Source organism: Halichoeres trimaculatus, unplaced genomic scaffold, assembly GCF_033239565.1.
Source record: "Halichoeres trimaculatus isolate MK-OKI-2021-1 unplaced genomic scaffold, fHalTri1.1 fHalTri1_scaffold_2, whole genome shotgun sequence".
Lineage (NCBI taxonomy): Eukaryota > Metazoa > Chordata > Actinopteri > Labriformes > Labridae > Halichoeres > Halichoeres trimaculatus.
In genome coordinates this window covers 34,235,978-34,248,186 of record NW_027437180.1, presented here as the reverse complement: position 1 = coordinate 34,248,186, position 12,209 = coordinate 34,235,978, and the positions used below count along the sequence as shown (strand labels likewise).

Here is a 12,209-nt window from a genome sequence, read left to right as displayed (position 1 = left end):
TGGCTAATGGAGCTAACATCAGACACCAATGCCACATTGGAAGAACTTCACCTGCTGTGAGCAGACAGGATCCAGGAGACAGAGACTGAACAGACTGCTGAAGAAGCTCAGTCCTGGACCCTGTGGAGGTGGAGGCTGGCTGAACTGGACAATGGTGGACAAGCTGTCATCATCTATTTTCTTATGGACATTTTTGCACTTTCTATACACTTTGTGGCTGTCCTTCTGTAGCATTGTGGCGTTTGCATTCCTTTTTTTTGCTCTTGCATTCATTTTGTGGCTTTTAAAAATCATCTGACACCCACTGGCCACCATAGTTAGACTCACAAATGCATCATAAACCATGTTTACACAGTCAGAGTAGGATATCACTGGTGACAACCGCTGCCAATGGAAACATAACCACTGCTGCATTTGCACGGCTTAATAACTTGTACATTTGCATGTTTGAACAAAATAATTAAAATGTCTGCAGAAGACAAATATCTTGTGAGCTCAAGATATAACCAAGACGATAGCTTGTGTGCAAATGCTAAGTCCTTTTCCCCACAAGATAATTATCTTGTGCACACACCTCATGAGACTTCAGGAAGTCGGTGTAAATCCAACTAACACAAAGTGGAACATTTTGGTTTGGGCAGCTCATATTGGTAGCAAGGATTTTCCACTGCAGCCAACCAGCCTGAGCAGATCAAAAACACAGCATGGAGTTTATTGTTTTAGGATCTGGGAGTGCTGCCCTTGAGAGAGTATGTTGCTGGCTGTAGACCTCACACATGGAGAGGTCAGGGTTCAGTGTACTGACACCCCCTGCTGGTGGAAGACACTTAACTTTCTAAATCTCAGTCAGGGCTAAGTAAACACCTAATACAAACACATCTGCTGGCAACGCTGAGATATTCCCTGAATTTGACCAAGAGAAAGAAAACAAGCGGGGGGCTTTAAACACATACACCACATTCATTGGCAGCTCTTTCACATGAAAACAGAACTAAGCCAGCAAAGTGGAATGACTAAGTTTGATTTAAAAAAAAGTACAAAAGCACAAAAATACATTTCTCTTCAAAATAAAACATTTTCAACCAACCAAAAATGCATTTCAGTACATTAATATTCTTTTGAGCTCTGAATTTATCCGATAATAATAATAATAAAAATAAATGAATAAATAAATAAATAAATAAATAAAAAATAATAATAATAATAATAATAATAATAATAATAATAATAATAATAATAATAATAATAATAAAATCTGAAAATATAATCTAAAAATTTGAATCTCAATAAATTGTATGATAGACAAAATCAATCATTAAGCACTTTTAATGGAATTTAACAAATTCAGAAAACTTTTACAAATACAAATTAATTTTAATACAGATTTTTCTGCTGCTTTCAACTAAATATGTTATATTATTACTGTTTCTAAGCATTTTTGGAACATTTTTAACCAAGTGATCCACATTTAAAAACGTATTACAAATGCAATTATTATATCAAAAACATCTCAGTTTTCTAACATTATCTTTTATATTACTAAAATGAAATGTACAGAACGATATCATTACAATGGTTAAAAGAGTCATGAAAACAGGTAAGATGAATAAGGTGTTTTGAAAATATCTGATGACACCTGCTGGACATTGTGAGGATAGCGGATCTTTGAAAAAGAGAGACGGAGCCAGGTGAGATGAGGCAGAGTGCGGAGGCTTTGGCTGAAATAGAAATACTGAAAGGTTTTTACCCATGTGTATGGTGCACACTTGGGCACAATAAAAGAGTTCCCAAACATGCATGGCCTTAATAATACCTCTAACTTCAACTCTGAAAATACAGAAACAAATGCAAAATAGTCTTGCGTCGCTACAGTTTGCAGACTGCAGTGTATACCGGTCTACTGAAAGACTTTGGCCTGTTAAGATCCCGAAACTGCCCCATAGGGCCTTCTGACAATCCCATGAAGAGGAGGTTTTAAAGAAAACCTCGAGGAGACGTTGTTGCCTCACCTCTGACCAGTAGAGGGCAGCATTACACAATTCTAATTCTGTAATACTGATAACTCAAGTTCCCACGGACTTCTGTCAGCACACAGGTCGTCCTGGAACTGAACAGGTTAAATTTCAGACAGATTTCACTTCTGGGTACAGCAGGTTAGCGAGGTCATGGAGGTGGGTTGTTACTCTGAGTGAAAGGAGCAAAGGAGAGGAGTTAAAAACGAATACAAAATTTACCGGGATAAATTAATGAACCTTATTTATTTATTTATTTATTTATTTATTTATTTATTTATTTATTTATTTATTTATTTAAGCAATAGATGAATCATTTAAATTAAATCTAACAAAAACAACAACAAAAAATTCTAAAAAAAAAAAAAAAAAAAAAAAGATTCTGTCTTAATATATTAAAAGATTCTAATTATTTTATTTAAAAAGTGTTTTAAAAGCAGAGACTTAACCACAGTAAATAGTAAATAATGATCATAAAAACCCCAACTATTTCTTTCCTGAAAAGTGGAGGCAATTGCAAATACAGAATAGATCCAAATAAATTATATTGTACTAATATTTTAAAAATAAGTCTAAATCATTATATTCTTCTATCTGAAAATTTTAGATATTGTATTTTTAAGAATGTAGGAAATGTTGGGAAAATGGAATTTCTTTCCTTCTGAGCTTTCTTCAAGAGCACCTTTTCTTATTTCTTGAGCACACTTTTTTATTTCATAGCTGTACTGCTCACTTCCTCGAGACAACGCCCTTAGTGTGTACAATAGATGTTGTGACATTCCACCGTAAAAAAAATAATAATAATAAAAAAAATAAAAAATAAAAAAGTGGAAAAAGTGGAAAAAGCTGCTCAAATTTTACTTCATTGACATCTCTTCACTTTTCCCTGACTTCTTGAGCACACACTTTATTATTTCCGTAGAAAAGGATGGATTGAACAAAGATCTGGAAAGCGGGGTCCTAGTTTCCTGCCTGCGTGCAGCTGGAGTTGGACTATCACTGCTCCGTCACCGTCTCCCTAACCCCACTGTTCAGACCAACGCAGCCCTTAGTGGCGTAGGACTTCCACCATAGTGGCTGCTCTTTGAAGGACTTTTTCTTCTTCTGCGGGAACATTTGTGGACTAAGCTGGGTGAGTAAGTCAAACTAATGGAAGATAGGAAGAATGTGTGGGACTTTCCAAGCATGTGAACGAAGTTGAATCCTAACAACGGAATCTTGTTTCACTTTCACTTTATGGTGTGGATATACACAGACTCTTTTGTTATTTATTTTCAGTTTGTGGAGAATATTGCTAGAGTGTGATTATTGTGTCTCTATAGCCATATTTGCTAACTAGCTAAGTTTCTGTTGTTGGCGCTGCTGTTGTTGCGCAGGTCTTAATAGAGGGTCTCCTCTTGGGGAGTGGAAGAGTCGGTGATTTTCCATGCTGGACCTGAACACAGCATTGCAAGTTTATATGTTGAAGAGTAAATATGAAAAATTCAAAAAGTTGAGATTTTATTATCAAACTATTTAATATTTTTTACCATACAAACACACAAAAGTACAGAAAATTGTAACTGTTGAGTACTGATACCGATTGCCAGGTAGGGGAGAACGGGGCAGTGTGTGACCGTGGGTTATGTGAGACACCCCCTGTATGAAGGAGGCCATGAAGGAGGAGGACCTAGTGGTACAGTGTCAAGCATGTTATTAAAAATAATAATAATAATAATTTAAAAAAAAAATGCATGTAAAAGTAAATTTTCTTGCTGTCAACTAAATCAACTGTTGTGCCAAAGCAAATTGATTCAGGGAGAAAAACTTATATCATGTATGTTTATGAACTATCAACATATAAAACCATGTGATGATGCTAGCTGAAGATTAGTCTGAATTGCCAAGAGATGTTGATTTTTCTAAAATTGTGGTGGTAGGGCAAAGCGAGACAAATGATGTGGGGTAAAGTGACACAGTGATCAAACAATTCTTTAGGTTAAATAAGGCCAACTGATGTTGCCACAAACCTAGATAATAGATAGATCTTTATTTGTCATTGTCACATGTACAACAAGATTAAAAGTGCATCAATCAGTGCATCAGTCACTCAAAAAAACATGAAGCTAAAAAGAAGAAAAAGAAAAAAGACAATCAAAGCTAAAATCCAAAATCTAAAACTAATACATACGTAAAACAGACTTGTTAATTGAGCAGATCCCTCTTTCACTTAATATGTATTGCACATGACCCTATTGCACTTACATATATTGCACAAATTAATCAGGTAATTCAAGTTGTTATACTTAGAAAGACAGAAGGTGTGAAAGCAGCATTTCATCTCATGGATCTCATAACAGCGTTAAGTGTAACCACCGCATTAGGATAAAAGCTGTTGCTGAATCTCTTGGTCCCTGCCCTCAGAGATTCGTATCGTCTGCCTGACGGTAACAGTTTGAACAGGGAGTGTCCGGGGTGGGAAGTGTCTTTTAGAATGTTCTGTTTTGTTGGAAGAGTGGGCTCTGTGCAACTCTTCCAGTGAAGGGGGAGGGCAGCCGACGATCTTCTGTACTGTATTTATGACCCTCTGAAGTTTTTTCCTCTGTTCTACTGAACAGCTGGTGTGCCACACACATATGCAGTACGTTAGTACGCTCTCTATGGAGCACCGATAAAAGGACACCAGCAGCCTCTGTGTGATGTTATTCCCCCTGAGTACCCTTAGGAAGTAGAGCCTCTGCTGGGCCTTTTTCAGCAGCTCAGAGGTGTTTTCGCTCCAGGTCAAGCCCTCCTCCTGTGGACTCCCAGAAAACAAAAAGAGCCCACCCCTCCACACAGTCCCCATCTATGAACAGAGGTTGGTTTGGCAGCTTCTTAGCACATCTCCATCTTTCTGTCCGAACTCCAGAGGCAACATCCCTGGAAAAGGCTACAGCCTTCAATGAAAGAACAGTCGGGGAGTCTTGGGGCCATTGTAAGCTCGTGATTGAGAACATGGTCCACAAGTGTGAAACATCTTTATTGTCCTTTACACGAAATTTGTTGCCACTATCTGTACAAAGGAAAGTACACATACGTACTTGTCATTTAATGGTTCATGAGATAAACCTTTGAGATATCACAGAAAACAGGTTGATCATTGGTTGATCTAACGCTTCACACATTTCAATTTGTTAGACAAAGTCAAGACTAACCAGGGATCAGGGAATTACCAACCCAGACAGATTTAGGAATAAAGTCTAATGGAATTGTGTGGAAAGATGCTTGACATGTTGTGATGACTAAGTCTTTTTGCATGTAAAGACTTATGAGATGAACACATGACTAAGTGTTGTGGGGGGTGAGACTATTCAACAGAGAGCCATGATAAGACTGTAAGAGTAAACAGACTGGCCTTTTTACTTTTTATAATTTTATTCTATATTTTGCATTTTGCTGTGCAAAACAGTATTGTTTAATTAGCTCTGTTTTGGCATTTATTTGGAATACATTATGGTTTTGAAATAATTGGACAACAGAAAAATAATCGTTACACTAATCGTCCAATTAATCGTTAGATTAGTCGACTTATCAATAAAATAATCGCTGATTAATCACTTTAAAAATAATAGTTTATCCCCAGCCCTAAAAATCCATTTGATCACATGACAAAAGCAGTTGATAATGTAGGAAACAGCAGAGAATTGTACATAATTATTTCCATGGATGTCCTAAAGCATTTGCATCTTATTAAAAAAAAATGAGAAACTCCTTTTTGGATTTGCACAAGTGATGTAAAGATTGAAAAAGTAGTTTTGAGAATTTTAATTCTGGCTGCGAAATGAACAAAAGCAACTGAGAAAAACTGAAAAACATTTTGAATTAAATTACGTATTTGATTTTGTTCAGAGTTACTTAATTAACCAAACCCCATGACTCTGATACTAGTCTGATATTAGTTGAAGAATGTGTGGTTGTCAAGCTAACTGTCAGGAGTCTAACTGTTACGTGTGTTGTTATCGTTGTTTCAACTAAGCAGGGGTAAAGTGAGACACAAGACTACTTTTTTTAAATCATATTTTCCCTGCCCTTCATCCTGAATGCATTCTGATGATTTCCATTGCCAGGAAACATCCTAAGTAAATGCGTAAATTTTACTGATACATCATTTCAGCTCACTTAGAGGGGAGCAAATGCAAAAACTGTCTCACAATACCCCGTTCTCCCCTACTGGCATCAGTACCAAATCATTTCAAATGTGAAAGATACCCACTGCTACACAGATCACACTGTTCTAAACTAGATGATTGTTTGCCATTTCAGGTAAAGAAGATGGCCTCCACTTGTATCCTGCTCTGTGTGGTGCTTTTCGTCATTTTGGGGACAGCAACAAGCTTTTGTAAGTAGTTTCATAATCTGACTACATAAGGTATAGATCACTGTACTTTTAGTATACAGTTATGGCTGTGTGCGCATTCTTGCAACGGAAATAGTGTGGAGTACAAATTTCAGTTCAACACAAAAAAATGCAGTTAATACCTAAAGAACTCACTTTGAAGCATGGTGAATGACTCCAAGCTTTGTGTGAAATCACTAAGTGGACAGACCTTATGTGGACAGACATTTTTAGTAATATGTATGTTGTGTATAAACTGGATTAGAAAAAAAATCACCACTTTTCTCCAACTCACACAATGTGTATTTTATGGGAAAATACGGCTCCTGATACAGTCTGTGGACATTATCATCATCATTGAACTTTTTCACATGGTCTAGTGATAAAAAGCAGGCTTAAAAATTGTATATGTTGAAGAATAGCAATTTGAATCAAATCGGCACCCCAAAAATCGTAATAGAATCTAATAGTGAGAATAGCATATCATCCCAACCCTAATTTTTTGTGCTACCTACAGTTCGGATTTAGATTTTGAAGAGCTCCAACACCTCCAAATGACTTAGTGAAACACCACTTCCGTTGTCTGAATGCGTGTGCATATTTAAGATGATGTAAGTCGTAAAGGGATCTCTGTTCTCTGGCTGATACTGACATGATATTTTCTTTACAGCTTTTGTCAAAGTTCAATGCAAGGCAGAAACTGATGGGCAGTTTGACCAGTACTCACTTCTCAGCTGTGTAGTCAACACCACAAAAGATATAGAAAATCTGGAAATCAAGATAATTGTTTGGGCAAAAGAGGGTGTCAAGGAACCTGTACTGTTGTTTCATGAAGGAGTGTTAACACCATCATCGTCTCGCTATTCGTTGGCTGAACCATCTTGGAACAACAGGAACATGAACGTATCCCTGCTTATCCGTAAAACTGCTACCAAAGACGAGGGGGTTTACACATGTATGGTGTTTACTGACAGCGGTACAAACAATGGGAAAACCAGCCTGAAGGTCACAGGTAAGAGCCCTGAACCATTGCAAACCACTGAAACCTTTTCACAAAGATCATTTTGAGTTTTTAAAAGTTGTTTCTTCAAGCTAACACTGGTAACTTCACTCATTAGCCTTTGACTTGTTCGTCCACTTTCATATTCTTTGTGACAAATAATTACACCAAATTACTAAAATACTTTCCTCACCTGCCAAATTTAAGAATTATAAGTAATAATGTGATACTTTATTGATTTTATTTCATTGAAGTCAAGGGACAAAGTCCAACTGTATAACTCTTTGATTTGTCCTTGCAGCCAAATACGCCAAACCAACTTTTGAGCCAGATCCAGAGAAGCTTGATCTGAACACAGGGGGCTCCTTGACTTGCAAGTCCAGCGGCTACCCAGAAGGCCGACTGCACTGGTTTGATAAAGACAACAAAGAATGGATCAAGAACCCTCCCACAGAGGTGGAAAAGACAGGAAATGGTCTGTTCAGCCTCTCCAGCACGATGACTGTAGTTCCTGGATCCTCTTTCTCCAAGTACATCTGCAGAGTGTTCAATGCCAGAGGAGAACCCGAGGCCGAGAACTACTACAGAATGAAAGACTCCTCAAACTCAGGAGGTAATTTTCTTCATTACACCACCTGTGAGACTAGTTGTGCAGTGTTGCAATTTGATGGCGTCATAAAGGAAAGAAAGACAGTGTAATGTCTCAGAAATGTTACAGTAACATAAAAAATGATTCACCTGGAGATTCTTCTAAAGTGATTTACCCAGAGGGCCAGTTTTATCAAACCCATCAGTACAAACACTGACCTGTTCAGCTTCCAGGTTGAGGTGATTCATGGTGAATTTGCACCAATCGTTCTTACACTAAACTTCCAGTTTTGGTCTTACTGATGGTTGTTTAAAGCTTAAGAGGATTAATATTTTCATCTTTAAATTTATTTTTTTAGGACAAACTGGGAACGAGAGCAATGCCTCTACTGTATCCACTAAAATAGTTGCCCCAGTGCTGGTCATCGCATCTTTGATCATCGGATTGCTGCTGTTGTTGCTGGGGATATACAGGAAAAAATATCTGCGTGAGTATTATCAAATAAACATGGACACATTTCATGAGTTTACATTCTAAAAGATATGCGATTTGTATTAAATCCCTGTTTATTGGGAATAGTTCCATTGAGAGACACAGCAGGTGTTTTTTTTCCAGCCAGATGGTCCAGGAACTTTCAGTTCCTAGCAGAACAGTCTGCAGTCCTAGGATCTAGGAAATAGGTCTCCCTGTTAGTATGCGTTTTCACCACGTGCTGAAGCACTGGGTTGATTATGTAAATCAGAACAGTGGCATATAGAGAAAAAAATCACACTATAGAAGGAGTCAGACAAGCCACAGTTTGATTTGTAGCACTGGAGTTAGCCTGTTAGCATGGAGACTATTCTGCAGGTTGTTGGTTTTCATTGTGCTTTATTGCACTGCAGATGGATTTTTTTGACACTTGAAAAAAATTTGTGTTTACTCGGAAACGCAGAGGGACTGAAAACGCTGTAGTAAGCATACTGGGCCTATAGTTGGCGCTGTAACTGTCTTGCCAAGAAGTCGCTTTTGGGAGATCTCCAGCGAAGTAGAGTTGAGCTGGTCATTTGGTGTATTGGGGAGTACTAAGTTTGAAAGTGGAGCAACAGATGTACATTTTGTTGAGAGACAGTCAGCAGATACAGCAGATTGAGCATCACAAGCACAGTTCGTGACAATTGTAACAACAGTACTGTTGTCCTGTTGTACTCGTTCGCACGAAGCGGAGTGTGCGTCAGCGTTTCCACTGAAAACACCGGCTTACTGTTTACACAGCAACGGTGTTGGCAGCGTTGCAGAAAAATTTCACTATTGAGGCCCTTGTCGCAAAAGCCCGAAGCAGCTTCAACCAACAAAGCACTAGAGTGCTCTGCTAAGTCACAAAGACAGTAAAGATTGAGCAGAGTTTGACCTGTGAGCCCCTTGACAGACTAAGGGGCCATTTACACGACAATAGTTTTTAGGTGAAACGCAAAAGTTTTGTTGCGGAAACTGCGTTTCAGACCACCTCATAGCAAACTTTTGAAAACGGCCTCCAGAGTGGGATTTTTCTGAAACGTTTCCAACACTGTTGCCGTGTAAACAGTAAGCCAGCGCTTTCAGTGGAAATGCTGACGTCGCACTGCGCTTTGCACAAGCGCTTACAACAGGACAACAGTACCGTTGTTATGATTGTCGTGAACTGCCGTGTTGTGCTTGTGCTGCTCAATCTGCTGTACCTGCTGACTGTCTTTCAACAAAATGTGCATCTGTTGCTCCACTTCTGCTTTTAGTATCTGCCAATACACCAGATGATCAGCTCAACTCTACTTCGGTGGAGATCTTACAAAAGCTGCTTTAGGACAAGACAGTTATAGCACCACCTGCAGGCCTGGGATGCTTACTACAATGTTTTCAGACCCTTGGCGTTTCTGTGGAAACAGTTTTATTTCACAGCGATTTAGCGTTTTTAGATTAAACGTTGTCTACTTTTTGCAGCATGCATTCTTCTTGAACAGCTTTTGCTCATCATTAAATACTTATCCAATGATTTAAGTCGGCATGTAACAAAATAACATATCACAAACAAGTTTCAGATCTTGTCCCAAGTTTGTTCAGGCATGTACTCTTCATGTCTGGTGAAGTGTTGTTAACTTTCATGAGATTCATGAAGATGCTAAAAGTGCTAAAAGTTTTTTTTTAATGTCTAATCTGCCCGCTTCGTTCACCAGACTAATGGGAAAAGGCTGTTACAGTTATCACACTCAGTAGTCTGGCGGTGCTTTTATGGTGTTACAGTTGTCTTAGAATTTTCCTTTGTTTTTCTCTAGTTGCGCACAAAGCTGTCCCTTCAAGTGAATCTGATGAAGGTGAGGCTCTCTAACTGTTCATTTAAAATGTTAATAAAACCATGAAACTTTACTTCAAGCTTTAACTTTCCCCTCTTTTCCAGATGAATCTAAGGAAACAGAAAAACTTGCCAAGAGATCACATTCTAATCTCAGGTGATTATAACTCTAACAATAGAGAGGATTAGTCCCTTACTTTAAGATAGGGTCTGATATGTAACCCTCCCTCTTCTCTTTGCTCTCCCTCCCCACAGGAAAAACAGCCTGAGTTGGAGTGCAAACTTTTAGGGAACTTCTGAAATCAACACTTCCTCATTTGCTTAACTCCACTGGGTGTTTGCACTTTTCCTAATGCAGACAACTGTGTGTATAACCAGGTAAAACCTTACCACTCTATCAATGTGATTGACAAAGACACTGTGAGTGCTTCTTTCACCTTTGCCTGCATTGTAAACATGCTGAGATCATGTGTAAATGTAAAAAAGATTGATTTAATCACTGATAACACAAGGCCAGGGGAGACTGTTATTAAGCAACCACACATCCCCTTTTTTTCCATCAAGCTGGTTCCAGTGCTAGTTCAGAGTCTGATGAGGTGCCAGTTCTGGCCCTATACCAGAAAAAAATGTTTTATGAGTGGCACTAACTCCTTGCTGGGCTAAAAGACAGAACCACTGCTTTCAGAATGACGTGGTTCTGTTGTGGCGCTCATCTATGGAAAAAGCAAGCTGGTACTTGTTCTCAAGTTGACCCAACTCTGAACTCGCACCATGGCTGCTTAAATGGGAAAGGGGTAACGGAACCATTTTAACTGGAAGTCTCTGATTCAGACCCTTTTTGATTTGATGATTAAGTCCATGCAGGAACTGTAACTCTTCAGCAGCTTTTCTTACATCCCGTTTTATGTTGTTTCAGTTTGTAAGAGACAAAAGATGTTGAATCATAAGTTAATGGGCCGAGGGAATCAGGAATGTGTGCGTCAATGTGTGGGTGAGTGTGTGTGTGAATGTGTGTGTGAGTTCTCTAGAAAGGGAAGGAAAGTTGTTTCTTCAGTGAAAAGATAGTTTTCTTGAAGTCATTTCCAACAAAAGTATTTTGGTATGGGAAGTTGTTCATGATGGTAACATGTTCTTTCCACTGCAGCCATACGGACTGAGCAGATAAAAACACATAGCATGGTGTTTATTGTTTTAGAAGCTGGGAATGCTCAGATGATCTATGGGAAAAGAGACTGAGCGGGTAAAATCTTGTTCAATCAATTTAGGGCTGCAATTAATTCAGTTTTAAGTCATTCCCCGACTGCACTACTCTAACAAATTCAACAGAATCTATCCCGGTATATCTGCTGAATGTGATAAGTGTAAAACAGGGGATGGGACATTAGCCCACCAACTGTGGTCATGAGTCATACTCAAAGGCTTCTGGGCAGACATCTTCCAGCTTTACAGTGTCATGTAAAAAAATATTATCTCTGGACTGTCTTTTTGTTATTTTGGGCTGCTTTGATTATTTTTTAACCCTTCCTTCTGCCCTACAACAAGCCTTGAAATTTGGCCTGGTTACAGCAAAGAGAGTAATTCTGAAAGAATGGAAGTCAGCTATCCCTCCTTCTTTTAAAGCCTGGCTGAATGACAAGGTTTCTTGCTTAAACTCAGAGGAGACTCGATGCACTCTCTCCAACTCACGCCTCAAGTTCCTTAAGATCAGGGGACTCTTTATTGAACAAATAAAAAAGGAAAAGGAACAGTCTGTTATCTGATGAACTGTCAAGTTTTTTGTTGTTTTGTCTAATTTCAAAACTGTGTATATGTGGCGGTTTCAGTTATATACATCCTTGCCCCTGAGACAAGGTCTTCCCACCTTGGAATCAACATTATGGACTTTGCACATGGACCTTCGGTCTAATCTTGGACCTAAAGACTGTACTGTCCTCCCTCGTAAATATTGT

At 38.6% G+C, this 12,209-nt stretch overlaps 1 protein-coding gene across 1 annotated transcript; it reads left to right on the top strand.

Moving 5' to 3' along the window:
- Positions 1 to 2,945: 2,945 nt before the first annotated feature.
- LOC141807768 (uncharacterized) lies at positions 2,946 to 12,209 on the top strand. Its single transcript, XM_074693974.1, has 8 exons — positions 2,946 to 3,144; positions 6,294 to 6,369; positions 7,037 to 7,378; positions 7,668 to 7,979; positions 8,314 to 8,442; positions 10,244 to 10,282; positions 10,366 to 10,417; positions 10,516 to 12,209. The coding sequence occupies exons 2-8, from the start codon at positions 6,303 to 6,305 to the stop codon at positions 10,547 to 10,549; spliced, it is 975 nt and encodes a 324-aa protein (XP_074550075.1). The 5' UTR covers positions 2,946 to 3,144; positions 6,294 to 6,302; the 3' UTR covers positions 10,550 to 12,209.